The sequence below is a fragment of the Schistocerca cancellata genome, chromosome 1 (assembly GCF_023864275.1).
Source record: "Schistocerca cancellata isolate TAMUIC-IGC-003103 chromosome 1, iqSchCanc2.1, whole genome shotgun sequence".
NCBI lineage: Eukaryota > Metazoa > Arthropoda > Insecta > Orthoptera > Acrididae > Schistocerca > Schistocerca cancellata.
In genome coordinates, this window is record NC_064626.1 from 384280006 (window position 1) to 384303123 (window position 23118).

Genomic DNA, 23118 nt, shown 5'->3' on the forward strand with positions numbered 1-23118 from the left:
TTCGTTCATAAATGAACATTTATTTCTTACAGTTACTCAGTGTACTCATCATATCACGTTTAATGTTAGTGATGTGAAAAAGCCAAGTATAAATTATTACAAATCCTGAGAGCAAAGCAAACAGTGGAATGAATAGAGCCAACCACATAAATAAGAATTTGGACGTAGGGTATGAACTTTTTCTCTTCTTCAGACAACACGTACACAGCTGTGATGGCCTAGAACAGTGGCCCAAGTCAAACAATCCAGTTTTGTGTGTATCCAAAGGGGGGGAGGGGTCTATTCTGAAAAAGAAGCTGAATTACTGTGTTAAAATTCTTATTGATATGCGTATTCATCATCAAAATCCTGTGCTTATATGTTGACTGGTTGTTTCTTTCTCATTCCCTAAAAATCGATTACACATACAGAAAAAATCAATCTGTGATGATACAGTCTTAATAAAACAAGGATTGTCCTGATAATTTATTGAAAGTCAACTATTTCAACATTTTAATGTTTGCATAACAGCTTCTTAAGTCTTACTGTTCTTGAAGGTGATAGATCACATGCATTCACCATGAGCAAAACCATAAAATAAAATGGTGGTCATTTCACTCTAGCTGTGTAAAAGAACCCATATACGTAATAAAAGCGTGTGTGTTTTTGTGTTTGGAGGTAGCTGAAACAAATTCTGATGGCGGAAAATTTGTTCACCACCATTATTTGGCTATCAATAGCGAGCAGTGGTGGGTGGTTATCATGTGTTAATGTGATACAGCACACTGTAAATATCACACTAAAATTATGCCGTTTCTGTTCGAATATGAGCTGGAAATGACACTAAAGTATCCCATTTCTCTTTGAATGTGTGCTGGTATGAAAATAAGATGGAGAAAAACATATTTCGTAGCACTCTCTCCACAATAAACCAATTTTGAGTGATGGAATGATATTCAACCACTCTATGATCAACTGAAAGAAGGAAAACAGTTGTCTGTTTTCGAGTTCAGATGCTCTAATGTGACCTCGTCCCTTCTGCACTACATGTGCTATGTTGCTTACAGCATCAGGTCTTAATTTTTCTGTGAAATTACATGTAATGTATTGTGCAAGCATAGAGTATGAGAGGTTTATTAGGAACAATGGCTCTGTTGGCGAGTGGTTAGCACCACTGACTGATAATTCATTAGCTCGGGTTTACTTCCCACTGACACTAATATGTTTTCCTTCATTTTATTGTATTCCTCATAATATGAATTTATTAAAAGCAGGTGACAATTTCCACTTTTGCTGTGTTTATTTTACTCGTTCACAACTAGTTTTTGTTCTAGACCATCGGCTAGAAGGTTGAAGCTATCCATGAAGAAATAAAATTTATACAACAAAAGTGCAAAATGCCACCTTCTTTTAGTATGAGATTGTGTGTGTGTGTGGGGGGGGGTGTTGTTTTTTTTTTCCGCTATGGACACCTTTTTCCAGCAGATCTTAGAAGGAAAAAGATTTAAAGAGTTATGTAGATATATACCTAACAACAGGTGCACATGGAATGAGGCTCACTGATTTGGCTCAAACTATGTTAAGAGAAGCATGTAACTGTACCTTTCAAGTTGCTAGAATATTTCGCCTGATTGGGCCATATGAAAAGGCAAAATCCTCTATGAAGATTTGTGCATGGAGTATGAGGAAAAGACGAGTGACATATGTCGGACAGGTGAGGTAGCCGAGTTACCAAGAGTATGGACTCGCAAACCCTGCGATTCGGTGACGTGGTTTCGATTCCCACAGGTTACATAATTTTTGTTTTTTATTTTATTCCTCACAATGTTAAATGCTTAACAAAAAAAATTTTAATGCACTTAGACATTTCAGTTTACATACATAAAATTAATACAGTCAATATACAGGGTGATTCAAAAAGAATACCACAACTTTAAAAATGTGTATTTAATGAAAGAAACATAATATAACCTTCTGTTATACATCATTACAAAGAGTATTGAAAAAGGTTTTTTTTTTTTTTTTTTTTTTTTTTTTCACTCAAAAACAAGTTCAGAGATGTTCAATATGGCCCCCTCCAGACACGCGAGCAATATCAACCCGATACTCCAACTCGTTCCACACTCTCTGTAGCATATCAGGCGTAACAGTTTGGATAGCTGCTGTTATTTCTCATTTCAAATCATCAATGGTGGCTGGGAGAGGTGGCCGAAACACCATATCCTTAACATACCCCCATAAGAAAAAATCCCAGGGGGTAAGATCAGGGCTTCTTGGAGGCCAGTGATGAAGTGCTCTGTCACGGTCTGCCTGGCGGCCGATCCATCGCCTCGGGTAGTTGACGTTCAGGTAGTTGACGTTCAGGTAGTTACGGACAGATAAGTGCCAATGTGGTGGCGCTCCATCCTGCTGATATGAATTGTTGTGCTTCTTGTTCGAGCTGAGGGAACAGCCAATTCTCTAACATCTCCAGATACTGTAGTCCAGTTACAGTAGCACCTTCGAAGAAAAAGGGACCAAAAACTTTATTGGCTATGGCACAGAAAACGTTGACCTTAGGCGAGTCACGTTCATACTGAGTTGTTTCCCACGGATTCTCAGTGCCCCATATACAGACATTGTGACGGTTGACTTTCCCGTTAGTGTGGAAAGTTGCTTCATCACTAAACACAATCTTAGCATCAACTGACGCTGACGCCTAGTCAACAGCGCCTCAAGCGAACAAATGTACAACTAAATGAAACTTTATAGCTCCCTTAATTTGCCGACAGATAGTGCTTAGCTCTGCCTTTTGTCGTTGCAGAGTTTTAAATTCCTAAAGTTGTGGTATTCTTTTTGAATCACCCTGTATTTACGATTTCTTCACTTGTAAGTCAGAAGGCTGTAGGCCACCGCATTTTAGCACATGGTTGAAATTTTGCACAAGCCGCCACTGATAAGAAGAGAGGTGGTGGTAGCATAAACTTCCTAACTGTGTTAATAAGTTCTTCCTCAGGGACAGTGGAAAAAAGAAATGGAATTTGAGTGGACAGTGAAGATCGTGATTGTTTAAAGGGAAAAAATAAAAAGTTAGTTTTACAGTTAATTTAAAATTTCTTGCATGTTTCCACACCATTCCAGCACCATGTTTCACATCATTTTATGACTTGAATAATTATGTGAGGAATGGCAGTACTATAACAACAACATAAATTCACATTTTACTGTCTTCCAGAAGTCTCATCTTAGTGTTTAGATTTTTAATTATTTTGATGCAAGTTCTTCAACTCCAATAAGATGAAAACAGGGAGAATCTCCATAATCAAATTCCTTGTAGTTTGCATTAGTTAAAAGTAAAATCACGCAGCAGTTTTCCGATGCCTGAGTATTTTACTGCGTGTAATAATTCCTAGGTAGGTTATTATTATTTATATTTTTGTGAAGATATTCCCATTTATTTTAATCATTTCAATTTTTAAATACTGAAAATGAATTGCCATTTTATCTTGATATAAATTAGAAGTGTTATTGGGTAAAATAAATATTCCTCTGCATAATATTGAATCACATCCAGATCGATAGACTGAGCAAGGGCACACTACTTCAGAATTAAGACTCTTAATATGTTATTTTTTGCAGATAGACTTATATTTTCATTATAATAATGTGGAAAGAGGCCCTTGACATTACAGTCGGTATCTTCTTCCAGGCATTGGCCAATGGCAAGGACAGTGATGCAGGGTAACATACGATCGATGTCTAGGCTGAGAAGGATAGGAGCACTGGTGAGGGGAGTAATGCCATCATTAAGTGAGAGGGGGGAAATAGAGCATGAGGATAGGTGTAATCTGCAAATTTTTTTTTCTTAACCAGTTTTAGGAGAGAATGCAGGAAGCAGAGGAAGCAAGCCCCATTCCTGCTTACAAGGACAGACGTGGCAGAGAGGGCGAAGTCTGCTCCTACATAACGTAGTTTTACCAGTGAGAGTGCTGATATATCTAAGATTTGAACATTTTAATCATTTCATATGATCTAAAGCTAAAATTATGTAGAAGTAATAGGTGCACTTGTTGTTCTACATCATAATCAACATTATGTGCTTTTGATGCGTTGTAAATATGTTTCACTTTTCATAAAAATACCAAGTTAAAAATCGTATGGTTGATCTGTTAACACTGTGATTACTTGTGCTCCGAAGTATTACTTGAATTTGAATGCTGGCAGCTATTGACTCAAATATGCCGTTCGCCTAGTATTTTGACTTCTTTTGCTGGAGCAATAGCTAAAGCATCAAGACGATGTGTATGTACATCAAGATGATGTGTATGTACTGTACACAGGGACTGTTCCGATAAGCGAGAATAGGTAGGGGTCCTTTTGCACATAGGAAGGTAGCTGGTATGCGCACAAGGGAAGGGAGATGGGCTAATATATGACTTTGTCAAAAAGTGAGTAATAGTTCATCTGAAAACAGGTAATTTATTTTACGGATGTGATTAAACCATTGTTATTCACCCATTCAAAGTGGTGTTTGTTATTTCATCTCCAGGTCACAGTGGATGCCGAAGTTGCTAGGCTGTTGTCTTTAAAAGCCGAGTACAAACAAATAACAGGGAAGGAATTTCCATCGACTGGAGCAAAACAAGCAACCAAAAAAGAACCCAAAGAAGAAAGGAAGGAGAAGCAGAAAAAGGAAGTCAAAGAAAAACAAACAGCCATTAAGAAAGAACCTGAGGTAATATTTTTAAGTCTTTAAATTATTTCACCATTCCTATACGCCATTGATGTTTTCATTTTGTTTTATGCTAAATTTTGCAGGTGAAGGATGGAGAACATGTTGGCTTGAAGAAACAAACTCGGTTGGGACTGGAAGCAAGAAAGGAAGAAAATCTTCCGGATTGGTACTCACAAGTAAGAGCAAAATTAATGTCTTGGATGTACCAGGTGGTTATAACTAAAGTGTAGCTGCTCACGGAGGTCCAGTGTGCCCTGTAATTATCATATGGCAGCGAAACTTGATAGACACAGTATGCTAATACATTAATGTGGAACTGATTTACACTACAAAAAAATTGTCGCAGTTTTGACCACCAGGTGCAGTTATGGTACTGTAAATTGTATGTGTGATGGTATGACATCCAAACTGTCATTTGACAAGCCGTAAGGCGAATGAACAGTATGGCTGTCAGGAAGAGGAAAAGTACTCTTTTAGGGAAACAGTTTTATGTGAATGGCAGCAATGACAGTGCTGCATTGAGAGAGTATTGCTGACTGAAAATTCTGAGGAGACACTCAACGTCATTAAATGGTTTAAAGAAGGTGATTATTAAATTCAAAAACATCTGGAAGAGGCAGACGTCCTATCCTGGTGGAAGTACTTATTAAGTTTGCTGTTGCTGCAACTGAACATGCTGCATGTGCCATGGGTAGTGCTAGTGTTCATGCATTGTCATGAGAGTTGTCCGCAGCTTGTGGGCTAGTGGCTAGCATTGCTACTTGTGGATGACAGGGTCCCGGGTTCGATTGCCAGCCGGATTGGGGATTTTCTCTGCCCGGGGAGTGGGTGTTAGTGTTGTCCTTATCATTTCATCATCATTCGTGACAGTGGCTAGATTGGAGTGTGAAAAAAATTGGGACTTCGCACGGGCACTGATGACCGCACATTTCAGTGCCCCACAAACCAAACATCATTATCATGAGAGTTGTCCATCCCTTGGTCAACAGTATAGAAAGTTTTGCAGTCTGTTTTGCATTGGTACTTGTACAAGATAGTGCAGCAATTGGAACCTCATGATCTGCAACAATGTTGTGAATTTGCTCTTCAGTTTCTGTCACAGATTGAAGTTGATGGCGTGGTCTGGCAGTATTCTATGGAGCGATGAGGCACATTTACACTTTAGTAAAAACAGAGAACTGCCGAATTTGGGGTACTGTTAAACCACATTTTTTGCACTAAGAGCCATTGCACTTGCCGTTTGTGACTTTGTGGTGTGGATTCACAAGCACCATTATTCTCATTCCATTCCCCTTTGAAGAGAATACACCCAGAGGTCCTGTCAGTTGTCTGCATGTTATCAAGATGTGTTTGTATAGCATGTGATTTCTGCTTTGAAGAGTGCAACTGTGTGGAAACTACTATTTTCATGCAAGATTGGGTGAATCTCTTGCTGCTCTCCCAGTGAAAGACATGCTTGATGCAACCTTAAAGGAATGTGCTATATCCAGAGGTTTTCCAGATGCATGGCCTGCAAGATCACCTGATCTGAACCCATGTGACGTTTGACTCTTGGATATCTAAAAGAATGTGGTTACCAAGAATACATCATGTCTCTACCTGATCTGAAGGCCAGTATACAGGAACACATTGCTCATATTTGTAGCAGAACTGGTGCAAGTAGTGTTAATTATGTCATTTTTTGGATACAGCATCTCATTGTCATCTCTATTGCTCATATTGAACTAATTGTATAGGCCACGTTTTAGTAATAAAATCAACGTTATGCCTTTCTCACTGGTTTGGCGTTTTCTGCCCATGTCCCATTCCTAATCCTTTATGCACGAAAACATTTTCATATATCTTTCTAGCAGTTACAGTTACAGTTTTTCGCCTGGAGGTGGTTTTTTTTTTTTGGGGGGGGGGGGGTGGACCTGTTCCACATTTAAAGTGTTAGAATATCTAACAAGTTTCGCTTCCCTACAATACTTACAGCCCATACTGGACCTCTGAGAGTAGCTGCCTTCAATTATAACCACCCAGTACTCAATAAAAAGGTTAAGTGAGTAATTCTGACAATTTAGTCAAAGAGCGAGGGTAATGTTTAAATCCGTAAATAAAGAACGTGCTACTTCGCTGTAATTTTGTGAAATTGTCACATTTGCTGCAACTGTAAATCAGATACCATAGTAACTAACAAACTGTAACAACAACATTAGTAAAGGCATACTTAATTTTGCCGCTCTACCCAGGCTTCTTACTAACTGTCCAGGAAGGCACATATCCATCCCTGTCTGTTAGATATATCTATGTTGCATGTCAGTTGTGAGTGTGGTTTCTCACTAGGTAAAGCTGGCTGCAGTGGTGAGCTGCATCATGGATATAAGTCGCACTAACACAAAATCATTTAATTATTTTCTCCTTAGTGTGGAAGTAGTATATTTTTTGTATTACAGACCTTTTCTGTATGCATCGTGTCGTGTCCTGAGAGCTAGAATTGTAGCCCCGACCTCTGCTGAAAAGTAGACTATTGACTAGTGTAGAGTGTGGAACTCGGTAGGAGTCTGGTCGGTTAGAGGATGCAACTCATCTATTCTTAGACAAGTAGTTACTTTCCCCGGAAGTACCCCCGGCACATTCCCTAACTATATACACGTTACTATATACAAATATCTTAAGTACGAAACTTTAACATCCCGACTGCTGCACAGAGGCGAGTGGAGTGTTACTAAGTACTTTTTGTTACGGGCTACGACAAGTCCGGCTCCTGTTCCCGACCGTCACAGAGGTAATGTCCCTAACGTCTACCCATCTGCGCTCCCCCTCCAGTCAGCAAGTCGCTTATTTATAAGGGATGGTTGCACTCAACGCCACCCTTCTGGAACGTTCCATCAAGGCTGTTTCATTCGTGATCGTCATGAGGCTAACATGTCACTTCTTGCTGCTAGCACATGATATTGCTCATTGTCTTCTCCTAGTGTTCCCCTTGTGCTGGTGCCTCTGCTGTCCAAGGTTCAGGCAGCTGTGCTTGCTACAAACCTCATGATTCTCCAGGGTCTGCTCCTTGTTAGTAGAACAAGCTTTGAATAGTGGTTTCTGGCATGTCATACAAATATTTCACAGGCCTCTCACTCAGCAGTGATTATGACAAAATCTGAATACTTCCCACTTAGCCATTTTACTAGTCTTATGGCTGAATATTTTACTATATACACCACCTCCCATCCCCTGGGGAAAGTTTTGTAAGTGCGGACCTCCGAGTTTGCAAAATGTTCAGCAACTAATACTGTGTGCTAGTGGACATTGCAGCTTTTATTGTCAGGTTTTTGCTCATCACAAAGGTTAAAGATTCTTTATTGCATGACATATACTGTGAGAGTACATGGTTCACTAACAGAATTTGCATTTTCAGTTGTCACGTAAGTTACAATTCACAAAAATCCATTATTCGAGGTCATACACCTCCAGTCATTCTGTCTTTTTGGAATGGTTATAACACTCCAATTTTGCTGCCATTGTATCAAAAATTTAATTTGCTTTCCACAACATGAGTCTCCAAGACTCAGATAAGTTTACACATATTTTCCCTACATTGTTTGCGGTATTTATGTCTAAGGGTTTGAGTTAGGTTATCTTTTGCCAGCCCGCAGCATTGGCGACTCCCACATAGGCGTGTTTACGTCCACCGTTCTAGTGGGTTGCGGCATCCGACTATGTTCTCTCTGTAACACTCTGGCAGTGTGAGGGGTACATGGTTCAGCCCTCATTTCATACTACTCTCTCTCTCTCTTCCTCCTCTCCGCACTGTAGAGTCTGGTGCGAGGTACTGTACCTTACCATACTTCTTGGATTATTATCAGTTACAGTCGTATTAGTTACACACACTTAGGTCCAACTTTTTCCTCCTACTTCACAAAGCCGTCTTCCATACTTTCTACAACACATACAATAAATACACATACAGAAAGTTATAAGTACTATACAAAGCAACACTGAACTCCCGTATCCCCACATGGAATACATACTGTTTGACCAACCTTTAAATGTCATTCTTTGCTGGTACTCATATTTCATCTTACAAGTCATCCATTTTGCAGCCTGCTATCTTTAAATTGTCTAGATGTCTAACTATATGCTGTAATGTTAGTAGTATGGAGATTTGCATCAATTTTTGCTTTTTCTCATCTCTTATACAACAATCTATATCTATTTTTAGCTTAAGAACTATGTCTACTTTATCTATGTTGGTGCAAACGACTTGGTCAGCTTGCAACATTGTCTGTGTACCGTAACCCTTACTTTTACTTGAGAAAGTTAATCTACCAGTGCCTCACACAATGATGTTTCTGGATGGCGAATCATTACATAGTATTGTCAACCATTCTTCATTGCTTATCTGCGTGCAGATAGTTTTGTTTCAAATGATGTATTTAATATTGCAATCTTTGGGAACCTTGTGGACTGGTTGTAACTTGCGAGCTTCACATCGCTCATGACTGTAAGTGGACACGGACAAATTTTTGTTTACAGATCTGTTTCTCATTGTGACTGTTTTAAAAACTAACTGGTCACCAGGCAGTTGCGCATACTGTCGCTTCGCTTCATCTATTATGAGGAATTCGTTCTCTGATGCTATACAAGCAGATAATTTCTTTACGTTATCGTACTCAGTCGGTACAATGTATATACATAACTATCAACTAAAGGTACATTTAATACTTAACTTAAGGTGTCACCTGCTAAAAATGGGTATAAATCTATTATTCACAATAACAGATATCCTTGGTCCTTCGTGAGTTCCACGGGGAACTTTTAGTCTTTCACTTCTCCTTCAATTAGTTCCAAATACTTAACTACCTGCACAGGATTTACTAAATGTGGTTCTAGGAGGCCCTTCTGTGTACGTTCACAATCGCGAAAATCAACAAGTCATACTTTTGCTCAAATTCATTAAACATGGCCGTAAGTTGCACTAACTTTTCCATGATGGTTATTATAATCAAGGCCTGTTGTACCATCCTGTTGGTGCTGTTCTCATAGTCTTCTACGTGCGCACTTAGATTCGCGATTCCATCTCCAGCAGTTTGAGCATTCTTAGTTACCACGTTCATTGTCTGATTAATTCCTGTCAGTGATGCTCTGACTGTCGTGGCTTGCTACTTGGATAATACCAACAGCTCTCACTCTGTTGTTCCTCTAATACATCTTTTTTTGCCTTGAAAAATGGTGCATCATCTTTGTCTAGCATGCCAAATGGTATCTTACTAGTCTCCCCAATAAAGTTTAATATCCCCCGTTTAGGTCTTGGTGTCCCATGCAGGGCTAGTTACTCAATTAACTCTCTTGACTCTGCAGTTTTTCCCACATGCCATGCTACTGTCTTTTGAATGTTCTCACATTCCTCAACATTCATCTTTACCTGGTGCAACCTGTGGAGACAATGTGCTACTGCTCTATCGACCAATGCTTGCGTCTGTTCGAACTTTTTGTGTAGTTCCTTTAATTGTAAATAACACAATTCTCCAAGTTGTGCTGTACAGGTCAACTATACCACGGTTGTCATTATATATCCCTGGTGCTGACTTAAACTGCTGCACTTGTATATCCATTGGTGGCACTTCTCATTCCGCGAGGATGGTCAGCATCATACTTCCCATCATGGTTGCCACCCATAGTGCCTGCACCATATTTAACTGTAACAGAAACAGCTTTCCTCAGCCTTCCGTTTCAATTTTCACGACCCCTTACTTCTTTTACTGACATCAATTCACTCGGGTATGCACTACCTTAATTATCTCTTATTACTCGGAAAAAATTTTTCAACCAATTAGCATGGACTTTTACACATTTATTTTCTTTTAATCGAATTATTACATTTGGACCTTTTATGTCCACTACAGTGTGCGGCCCTCGCCATTAATTGTCCAGCTTCTTACTGTGTCCTCTTTGCATGCAGCAACACGTGGTTATGCCTTCTAAGTTCTTTTGGGTTTTGCGTCCGCTCATAATCAACCTTATTTCTCTCCTTGCTTTTGTGGGTCGCCACACGGGCATCTTGGTGCAGCAGTTGCATCCATTGTTGTACCTCAGTCACATAATCCTTGTAATTATAAACTACGTTTGTGGGCTTTCTCTGTAACCGCCCAAGTAGGTTACACTTTCTCCTGAAAAGCAATTCGAAATGTGTGCACCCAGTTGTACGGTGCTGAGTCATGTTGTACACAAATGTCGTGAAAGAAATCCATTGGTCCCAATCACCCTGATCTCAGCTAATGTAGTGCCGTAACATTTCAGTTAGTGTATGATGTGTATACTCCAGTGAACAATTTGTCTGTAGATGGTAAGCTGTCATCTCCTGGTAAGTGGAATACATCATTAAAAGCGGCACATAACTCCTCTATTGCCCCCTGTTCTTCGCTATTCAAATGCACCATGCGCATATTTTCTTTTAGCAAACCCTGCCATGATTTTACTTTCTCTTTCCGCGTGGGCGGGGTGTGTCGGACTTTATAACATCTCAGAGATGGAACTTTCTTACAACTTGTTTTCGTTACGACTGAAGACTTTGATTGTTTGGCGCCCCGGTTTCTTTTAGTTTCATCTGTAATTTGACCTATAGTCACATATTCCCCGGCTTACCTTAATGCAATTCATTCTCCACGTATCCAATTTTCGCAGCCCGCATAATTTAGTATGACCTTGTTCTTTACCAGAAATTCTCGCCCCAACAGTCCTTCAAACAGTTAATCGATCCGAGCATCTACTACTTGGAATTGAGAGATCCATTCGGCCCCTGTCTTGGTCTGCAGCCGTATGGATATTTGCCCTTCTGTTCAGATTTCTTCTTCACAGTACTTTTTATAGTTACTGCCTTCCTGGTGTCCCATTGTATGTGCTTTTCCAAGACTCTGACCTTTATGAGATTCACATGAGCACCACTATCAATTAATAGCTTTCTTTCGGTTCCATTCACATCCCTACTTTGCAAACTCACATAATCATTCTTCCCAGTGCAGTCACCGTTTCTTACTATCCCTGATGCAGCGTGATGGGACTGCTCCATTACACCTGTTTCGCATTTCCTGACTCGTTCCTTCTGTGTGTGTTTGCCCACTTGCTCTCCTGGTATTCCCGGGCGAAGTGTCTGAACCGGTGACACATGAAGCATGTCACAGGCTTTGCCTTGAGGCACAGTGCAGAGTGCCCCGTTCGATTACACTGTGAATATCATACTGGCGGAGGATAATGAGATTGCGACCATTTCCCTTGAATTCTTTTAACATCTACACTCCTGCTAATGGAAAAAAGAACACATTGACACCGGTGTGTCAGACCCACCATACTTGCTCCGGACACTGCGAGAGGGCTGTACAAGCAATGATCACACGCACGGCACAGCGGACACACCAGGGACCGCGGTGTTGGCTGTCGAATGGCGCTAGCTGCGCAGCATTTGTGCACCGCCGCCGTCAGTGTCAGCCAGTTTGCTGTGGCATACGGAGCTCCATCGCAGTCTTTAACACTGGTAGCATACCGCGACAGCGTGGACGTGAACCGTATGTGCAGTTGACGGACTTTGAGCGAGGGCGTATAGTGGGCATGCGGGAGGCCGGGTGGACGTACCGCCGAATTGCTCAACACGTGGGGCGTGAGGTCTCCACAGTACATCGATGTTGTCGCCAGTGGTCGGCGGAAGGTGCACGTGCCCGTCGACCTGGGACCGGACCGCAGCGACGCACGGATGCATGCCAAGACCGTAGGATCCTACGCAGTGCCGTAGGGGACCGCACCGCCACTTCCCAGCAAAGTAGGGACACTGTTGCTCCTGGGGTATCGGTGAGGACCATTCGCAACCGTCTCCATGAAGCTGGGCTACGGTCCCGCACACCGTTAGGCCGTCTTCCGCTCACGCCCCAACATCGTGCAGCCCGCCTCCAGTGGTGTCGCGACAGGCGTGAATGGAGGGACGAATGGAGACGTGTCGTCTTCAGCGATGAGAGTCGCTTCTGCCTTGGTGCCAATGATGGTCGTATGTGTGTTTGGCGCCGTGCAGGTGAGCGCCACAATCAGGACTGCATACGACCGAGGCACACAGGGCCAACACCCGGCATCATGGTGTGGGAAGCGATCTCCTACACTGGCCGTACACCACTGGTGATCGTCGAGGGGACACTGAATAGTGCACGGTACATCCAAACCGTCATCGAACCCATCGTTCTACCATTCCTAGACCGGCAAGGGAACTTGCTGTTCCAACAGGACAATGCACGTCCGCATGTATCCCGTGCCACCCAACGTGCACTAGAAGGTGTAAGTCAACTACCCTGGCCAGCAAGATCTCCGGATCTGTCCCCCATTGAGCATGTTTGGGACTGGATGAAGCGTCGTCTCACGTGGTCTGCACGTCCAGCACAAACGCTGGTCCAACTGAGGCGCCAGGTGGAAATGGCATGGCAAGCCGTTCCACAGGACTGTATCCAGCATCTCTACGATCGTCTCCATGGGAGAATAGCAGCCTGCATTGCTGCGAAAGGTGGATATACACTGTACTAGTGCCGACATTGTGCATGCTCTGTTGCCTGTGTCTATGTGCCTGTGGTTCTGTCAGTGTGATCATGTGATGTATCTGACCCCAGGAATGTGTCAATAAAGTTTCCCCTTCCTGGGACAATGAATTCACGGTGTTCTTATTTCAATTTCCAGGAGTGTATTTCTTTAATTGGCAGCCTAGCATGTATGAAACATTTAGCAGCTACTTTTTGTTCTAGCCAGCGCATGCCTGCCACCCGGTGCTTCTCCTTGTCAGACAGAATTGCGCATTCTTCTGATGCCACTAAATAAATGGCTTCCGCTAGAGTCAACTTTTCCCCTTAGGCTCTTATTACCACTTTTATCTTGTCATCTTACAATCCTTGAACAAAGTCTGCCCTGCCTTTCCCAATTAAGGTATTACTGCCTACATTTCCTCGTCCTTCATTACTCATTTTGCTGTCTCCCTGAAATGGAATTGTATTGCGTCCATGAGAGAACCTCATTGAACTATCCTTTCCTCTTGCCGTTGCTGACTATTAAACATATGACATGCAAAGAAATCAACAGTGTATTTATTCTCATAATTCTCTAATAACACAGCCCTCATTTTGGACCAATTTTCTGTATGATTTCTTACTAAGATTTTATTGCAGGCAGAGCCCGTTATCTGTCCAGTGATATAGTTTTAAGAATACTGTCCTAGCATTAGATTCTAAAAAACTTTAGGCATTATCACAGTTGTCTATAAATTCGGATAATTGGTCCTATCTCCATAAAACTTTCTCGGAACTAATTTAGGTTCTTTACCGTGACGTTCCTATCGATACCGTGATGGAGTGTAGTGGCACTCCCATTCTACCTATTCCTCCACTCTGAATTGCCTCTATTATCGATCAATTAACTAGTCACCCCCACATCTGGCAACAAACTTTACGCGTCCCCTGTCATGTCCTGAGAGGGAGTAAGACCAACACTAGCTGTGCAAGACAGAGGAACTTACTTCAGTCGGCGATTCCCATGAGGCACTGTTCGTGAGCCGCCTACTGTAGCCCCGACCTCTGCTGAAAAGTAGACTAGTGACTAGTGTAGAGTGTGGAACTCGGTAAGAATCTAGTCAGTTGGAGGATTCAACTCATCTACTCATAGACAAGTAGTTACATTCCCCGGAAGTTCCTGCTAGCACATTCCCTGAGTATATACACGTTGCTAGGTATCAGTAGTATGAAACTTTACATCCCGACTGCTGCACAGAGGCAGGAAAACGATTTACGTATTCAGCAATGTAGATGAAGAGAGAATAGCGTCGTATCATAAGGGAAACTCAAAACAGCAGCTTGTAGGGAAACTGTGGCTCAAGTTCAGAGAAATAGTTTCCCAAGTTCTAGAAAGATAGAAACAGCTACTAGTGTGCAATAGGTATGAAACACACACAGGTCTATAGGTACAGTTAGGCAAATCCAAACACATTTGACTGTCAAGAGGAGAACGCACGAAGCTTTCAGTGACTGTCATTTCAGAGTCTTATCAATAAACCCCAAACAAATTCAAAATAAATAATATATCAACAAAAAAATGATTTTTGGAAAATATAATTAGACAGATAAAAAGTCTACTCACCAAGCCTTGGCAGAAGAAAACACACATAAAGATATTGAAACTTGGAGACTCTTGGAACCAGTGACTCCTCATTTTTGTAGAAGGGTTGAGGGAGAAGGAAAAGGACTGGTGATGTTTAGGAAATGGGAAGAATATGGGGAAGTCACCCAGAACCCCTGGATGAGGGGAGACTTATCAGACAGGATGAGAAGCAAAGACTGATTCTTGGGGACTGCACTGGACTGAAAACCTGGGAACTTAAAGATGGAAGATAGAGTAATACACAAAACAGAGATTACTAACAAAATATCATGCAGTAGTTAATAAGAGTAAAATGCTATGTGGCAAAAATGGGATGGGTAGGTCAGAAAATAAAATTTATAGAAAACCAAAAAGCGGTAAGAGTAGAGTTCTAAGAAACTGGTGTCTGGAAGAAGAATCCAGCTGGCATGTGTGGTGAAACAGGCACCGTGGTCACTACTGTCGTATTGCAGAACATGCTTTGCAACAGGATATTTGGTGTTGTCAGTATACACTCTGCATATGCCCAATTGTCCTCACTGATAACTTGGTGGTAGGCATGCCAATGTAAAAGGCCAAACAGTGTTTACATAGAAAAGTACAGTACTAGGATTGGATGTGATGGACCAGGAAATCGGCTTTCGAATTAGGCTGGTGGAGTAATTACATCCAGCGAAGGCTGAGGTGAGAATGGTGGAGTACCACTGTAATTAGTTGCACATGAATAAATACGTTTGCCTCAAATGCCCAAGCTGTATGGGAGAGAATGTTTGACATGGAAAGAATGGCAACAGTCAAAATGTGAGTACTGCTGTTTGTTTGTCATTTAATGAGAACAGAAGTGTGTAGCTGATACTCGGTGAGGATGAGTCAACATCAAGCAAAGTAGCATGGGTTTCGGAATAAGACCATGTGACATTTAATAGGGAGAATATATTTAGGGATTCCGAGAATTTTAACAGGTCAGCCTCACCATAAGTCTAATGGCAGAGATGTCACCAATGTTTCTAAACCAAACCAGGGACTGAAGGCATGTGGATCCCAGGAAAGCTCCCTCCAAGCAACCCATGAACAGGTTTGCATAGGAAGGAGTCATCCTTGTTCCCAATGCCATGCCACTGATCTGTTTGTATGTCTGCACCTCGAAGGTACAGTTGTTGTTGGTAAGTATAAAGTTGATTAAGGTGAGCAGGAAGGACAGGTTTGGAATCAGGTGGGAACTGGTCGAGGTAATGTTCAGCAACAGACAGACCAGGTACATGGGGGGATCTTGGTATGTAGGGAGGTGGCATTAGCTGTGGCAGGCAATCTATGTTATGAGAGTGGGATGGACACAGATTTCAGATGGTCTAGTAAATGGTTAGAGTCTTCAATATACGTAGGAGATAAGTTACTGTACAATAGGTTGCAGGTGTTGACCAACAAAGCAGACATATTTTGAGGGGATGCTTTGAAGTCGGAACTATGGGACGTCCAGGGTGATGTGGAAATGTCACAAAACTTTACATGAGGTTTGAAACATGTTACAGGAGTGGGTTTTGCATCAGGCGTCACTTTTTAAAAATAACATCAGTCCATTGCTGTTCATTTTGCCTCTCACATTCAATAAGTCATTGGTTTCGCATACTGTGTCACAATTAGTCAAATGAGATGTCGACAATTTAGTCTTTAACCTGGTTCTGAGTTGAGCTAGGATTTTATTCTAATCTGGTGCACAAAGATCATCAGATACCCCATGAAAAGAATTAACAGCTGGAAAGGTCTGCAGGCTGAGGACACTTAAGTGTTGCTAACATTCTTTCAAATTGCGCAATCCGCAAAGAAATATTTCACTGCTGCTGTAAAGTGTTTGGCAGTAAGCAAAATGGCCACATCATGTTTGAAAACAAGTGTACTGAATGACAAGATTTGGAAATGTATGTAGTTTTGTAGCCAGAAACATCCCTAACGTGGTGACATAAACTTCAAACATCAGAATTACAGCAGTGTCGTATTCATCCTCAAAAAAAGCAAGCACCCATCACCCCACAGGATAGCACTTATCATAGAGTAAAATTGGTAGTGTGTAAGGGACACTGGTGATAGTAAGCTGGGTTTCCTCGAGTCTAGTAGTGGAAGTTTTGCTTATTCATGTAACTACTTAAGTGAAAATGGGCTCATAAGTCTCCCAAAGACTTTGAATGATGAAGTATCCTTCTTTATGGTAGTCAACAGTTGTTTACAAATTTGAGTACAGTCATTAGGATTCTGTTTGAATTTTTTATGGATGAAATTGTGTTGAAGCTGTAGTGAAAAGGCGTTTTCACGCCGAAAGATGAGGACACTCTTGATTGCAGTTCACATGGTATTTGTGTTTTCAGGTTTATGTATAGACCATAGAACCCTAAATAAGAGTTTTCTTAACTTAAACTATTCCTCTCAAAACTCAGAATCCATATTGCAACTGGATGTAATGACAGAACTGCACTGTAAGGCAGGATTTGATAGTGACACTAAAATATTGTTTGTGCAGCTATAAATCTGTCTCTATGTTGGTAAAACTCATGTCTGGTGACTGTGTACCTTGCCTTGCTCCACTGTAACTAAATTTCTATTACTATTTTCTACAAGGTTGCCAACATAGACTTCAAATTTTCCCATCTCTCTATGCCACCCAATACTGCCAAGAAGACAAGATCAGACTAAAGACATTGTGCACAGAGTCATTAAGCAGGTATCCTTCCCACATTCTATTTGTGAATGGAACAGGAAGAAAACCTAATATGTGCTATGTAGGTACAATGACTTCACATTCACTATTTTGTATAGTGAATGTAGATATTCCATACGAGATGTCACATAATAGCTATCCCTTGTTGTATGTGTATGTATTCATCATAAGTAGTTCAGGTATGTCAAAGAGTGTTTTAAATGGAATGTAATTGGTCAGAAAAAGTATTTGTGATTTGAAAAGTGATGGTAAAAAATTTTAGAGTAAATGTGCTGGATTCCATCCCCGATACCTCTACAGCAGTACTAGAGACAAATCCTTGTCCTGTCGTCATCGTATAAGTTTCATCTGCTTTCAGTAACTAATTTCTGGTAAATTCTAGGATGATTCTGCCACTGAAGCTATATTGAGTTTGTTTCACCATATATGTCAGCAATGAAGTAATATTTCATCTCTCTGAGGTTTATACTGTCCACAAGAGAGAAAGAAATCAGAGAGCTGTTTACGATTGTCACTGAAGGAAAGAATAGTCATAAACTTGGTGATTGAAGAGGAATGTCACATAATTTGCGATGTGCTTCTACATGTGAAAATAAACCAAAAACATCAAAACATGTCTGATTTTCAGTCATTATGGAAATAGAGAATGTTGAAGACTACACACGTCTATGAATGAATATGAAGACAAGTGTGATTATTACTTACCGAAATGTTGTGTAGATGCTGTGGTGGTCAGAGTAATGATGGGACAGATGACTATACCTACAAGAAGTCTGTGGGTTCTCCAACAGATGGCAGCACTGGGACATTGCACCGAGGCAACAGCTGCAAGTATACTCAATGTGCAATCATGAGTTGGATCAGTGAGCAGTTGTGAGTCCATGTGCATGTCATGCTTGAGTGTTGTTTAATTGAGCAAGTCCATTGTGTCAGTGAACATCAACATGCCACATATGCTCAGTCATGCAGAATATGCAGACATGTATGTATATATGTATGTATGTAAGTTTACTGTAATAACAGTACCCATATGCCTGTGACAATACCAGAGATATTTCCCTGATCAACAAACCCCCTGTGCCAGGGTATTTGCTAGGGTTTTTACTATCCAGTGTACATGTAACATCAGAATGTGAGACCACCCAAACAGTTGCGGGAAGGGAAGACATTTTTGCAATGGTACAGCAGAGTACCACCATCAGTTAGTGGCACATTAGCCATCAGCTTGATATTGCACCACAAATGTGAGAGTGGCATACATTACATTCTGAGGGCTTGTACCCCATGTAACGTCTGAATCCAGGTGATTTAGTAAGCAGACAACAATTTTGTGAATGGTTGGCTGTACACAGTTTCATTCAACACACTTTATTTACAGGTGAGGCTACATTTATATGCAATGATATCATGAACATCCACAATTCTCTTAAATGGACGGTTGAGAACCAACATGACACTAGGGAAATAAGATTCTAAGTTAGGTTCTCAGTGAACGTCTGGTGTGGTATAATTGATGATGTGGGGATCGGGCTTGTATTCCTGCTAGCTCACATGACAGCTGCAGCATACACACATTTCTTGATAGAAGACCTACCTGCACTTTTGGAAGATGTAACATTAGAGCAATGATGGCAAATGTACCTGCAACATGATGGGTCACCAATTCACTGTACCAGGCAAGTATTTCAGTATTTAAATAACACATTTCCTCTATGGTGAATCGGCCATGGTAGACCATTAACTGGCCTGTCATATCACCCTACTTAACCCCATTAGACTTTTGTTTATGGGACTGGTTAATGGGGGGGTTGCTTTTACTACAGATCTGGATACATGTGAAGAACAAAAACCCCATTCGACTTTTGTTTATGGGACTGGTTAACGGGGGGTTGCTTATGCTACAGATCTGGATACATGTGAAGAACTTATCACTTGCATCACCAAGACTGCTAAGATGATTATCAATGTGCAACACAAAACACCTTTCAATGCGTTGACAAGTGCATTAAGGTGGATGGGGGGCTGGTAAGTAACATTCACACATGTCTTCATAATCAGTCAAGGGTGTGTGTAGACTTCAACCCACTCCAGTTCTGTAATGATCAAAAATCAGACAGAAGTTCCTAGGCCTTTTTTGGTTTCTTTTCACATGTAGAATCACCTCACAAATTATGTAACATTCCTCCTGGATCACCCTATATATAAGTGATAAGTCAGTTGAGACAAAGGACAACATAAGATATTTAGATGGAAATGTCACATGAAACAGTAGTAAGGTGGTGGGGATGGTGGATTGTGGTAGCCAGTTAATTACTAAAAAGAGAGTTTGATGTGCAAGAAAGTGTGGAAGAAATAAATGTTGTTTAAAGATTCTGTGGTGGTATCATTAAGATTGGATCGTTCCATAGTGGTCGTAGAGGTGTGTGTGTAAGTGGACTTGCAAAGTCATGGGTGAGTTTAGAGATGTAGTCACCAGGACAGAGTGCAGTTGGAAACCATTGTCTGCCTTGATGATACAAGGTAATCAATATCATTATTTGATTTGCTTTTCTATTAAGTGCAGCATCCAAAGCTTGTACAGAAGAATGTTCAGCGGCCCCTATATTTTAAACAAAGCCATTACAATGTTTTCAGCATTGATATACAGTCAATCATTTAGTGAGAGGGCAGTTGACGAGACTTTTTATGGGAATTCTGTACCACACGTTTAAGAGGCCCGTTCACCATTCAAAGGAAGGTACCGGGTGATTGCTATTGCCAAATTTTTAATATTGCTTTGTACTTTTTATAGTTTTTGGAAACAAAAATTTTCATTGTTGTGTGCTTTCAGGTCTACAGTTGAGTTCTTAATTCCATTTTATGTGCCATATTTTGACAACTGAGCAAATTATGTTCTTCAGGTGTTCGTATTCTGTTGTATATGTGTACTTTCTGCCTGGAATCCAAGCACACTGTTAAGTATTGTTGGTGATGTGTAATTATGCCAAGGAAGCCTGAAATATCCCATCACTCTACTGGGAGGAGCTATTCCACAATGTAAACAAGGTGGACGACTTACACCAGAAGAAAGATTAACTTCAGGTGCACTATCTTCCTAACAAGATGTCAACATGAAAGGTGTTTTGGGCATAGTGAGTTGAGCTCGAACTGTAAATAGTAGTGAGACATCAACAACACTTCACAGTCTGGTTGGAGTCCAGAGATTGAGTATGCATAACAACAAACTAATACCTCTATTCCTGGAAAAGTTGACTGGATTAATCTTCAGAATATTGTACATACATTGAATCAACCTGTCCATACATCAAAAAATCCACAATGAATCAATCGTGCCGATAAAACCTGAGAAAGCACATAATTCTTAATAATGGTATTAAGTATGTAAGTTCTAGAGCTTACTGGCCTGTATTTATCAGTTATCTTTTGATGTATGATCTGACTTACATTCTTGAAGACTGGAGTTAAATCCCCAACCAGCCATCTGACTTTAGTTTTCCAATGATTTTTGTAATCAGTGGTAAATGAATGCCAAAACAGTTGTTCGGAGAATGCCACAGCCAGTTTACAGTCTTTGATCAAAGCAAGTGCTCCATCTTTACTAACCGTATTTTGAACACGAATGTTATACTGTAATTTTCTGTTGATGTGGATTCTTAATCATCATCATCATCATCATCCCCCCCCCCCCGTTGATGTGGATTTTTTTTTTTTTATTTTTTTTTTTTTTTTTTTTTTTTTTTTTTGACAAATACTGAAAGAAGAAGTTGTTGTAATGCTTCAAAGCCACCATAGTTATTTATGAATGTTGAGTGTTATTGTTTACTAATACCTCTATTCTGCCCACAAATACAATGGTGTGTGTGTGTGTGTGTGTGTTTTTGTGTAAAGGCATTGCCGTTTGTTTATTTCAATTTTCATGTTGGTTTTTTATACGTTTGAATGCATAGTTAATTATTAAATTGTAACAAGTATGTTTGTCTTCCAGGTTATAACCAAAGGAGAACTAATTGAATACTATGATGTCAGTGGATGTTATGTTCTACGTCCATGGTCTTTTGCTGTTTGGGAAAGAATAAAAGATTACTTTGACTGTGAGATTAAGAAACTTGGTGTTCAGAATTGTTATTTCCCACTGTTTGTTTCACGTAGTGCCTTAGAGAAAGAGAAGTCCCATATAGCAGATTTCTCTCCTGAGGTGAGCCAATTTCATTTGCTTTGTGAATTACACTCCTGCAGCATCAGAATAGTATGTGCCTGCAAGATTGTAATAAATATGTATGCTCTAGATTATTTAACTTATTCAGACTGTGCAAACTAAATCATTATACTAATAACCTGTGCTAATCTCTCAAATAAGCTGACATTATTGACAGTGTTTTGTCATTATAAACGTAGCACTCCGGTGATCTTAACACTTTGTGTCCATGCATGTAATATTATGTTAGCTTCATTGATCGAAAGAATGCCATGCCCGTAATGTTTTGATTGAAACATTTTAGTGAGGACTGTCTGACCAGTAATATTATGGGTGTGACAGTCCTCACTAAGACGTGCCTAGAATATTACAGGCTAGATCCAGATGTGTGTTGACAATAAGTTTGTATGGTTGTTTAAAATTCATAAGACGGACGGACGGACACACACACACACACACTTACTTGCCATTTCACTTAAAAATTTTCTTTTACATAAATATTTGACTCGAGGCCTTACGGGCTTCTAAATGTAAAATGCTTTCAAATATTTAAAAAGTCTATATATTTTATTAGGTTGCATGGATTACTAAGTCAGGTGATACTGACTTGGCAGAGCCTATTGCAGTACGGCCGACAAGTGAAACTGTGATGTATCCCTCTTACGCCAAATGGATTCAATCTTACAGGGACCTACCTCTGAAACTCAATCAGTGGAACAATGTTGTGGTAAGTTTGGAAATAAGTGTTCGGCCCCCCTCCCCTTCCTTGCCTGTCAAAAACTGCCTGACATGTCAGGCATTTATATTATTAAAGTAAGCAGTCTGTGTTTTGCGATAATTTAATACAATGCAAAGTTAAATGGGTAAAGCTTACTAGAGAGAAATTTTATTCTACTTACTCTTCTTGTGCCTGTGTGTCGCACCGGTGCAGGATCTGCAAGGTAACATGTGGTATGGTTTGATGAAAGTTTCCAGAAAGAAGGTTCAATCTGCCAGAAAAATATTCACTTACAGATTTAGAATGTTTTTTCACAGATTTTATTGGTATAAAAAGTTTTATGTAGGCAGAGAAAGGTGGAGGGGCACAGTTTGTTGATGATTTATTTGCATATATTTACCAAGTCCGTAAGTGATATGAAATGAGCACCACATATATTACAGTGACATTCATGCAGCATTTATCAACATGACATTGCTTGTGAAACTGCAGTAGCTTTAGAAAATGATATCTTGTCGTTTGTGCTAGGAACTAAGAAGAGATTGGAAGACTGGCGACATACGTTTCTAGTGAAGGGATCGGATCCAGTATCAGCATCATACAGTGAAGTTCCAGCCTACAATATTTAAATAGTTTTGTTGCCTTGAGGCCACCAGCATACGCAGCAGAGCCTT

The 23118-nt window shown here is 40.5% G+C and overlaps 1 protein-coding gene across 1 annotated transcript in view; it reads left to right on the top strand.

Moving 5' to 3' along the window:
- LOC126175327 (bifunctional glutamate/proline--tRNA ligase) overlaps positions 1-23118 on the top strand; it is a 251607-nt gene that overhangs the window by 165604 nt on the left and 62885 nt on the right. The window contains exons 15-18 of the mRNA XM_049922047.1: positions 4508-4693; positions 4777-4869; positions 21517-21726; positions 22301-22453. Coding sequence (XP_049778004.1) covers positions 4508-4693; positions 4777-4869; positions 21517-21726; positions 22301-22453 — 642 coding nt within the window. The remainder of the gene's footprint in view (positions 1-4507; positions 4694-4776; positions 4870-21516; positions 21727-22300; positions 22454-23118) is intronic.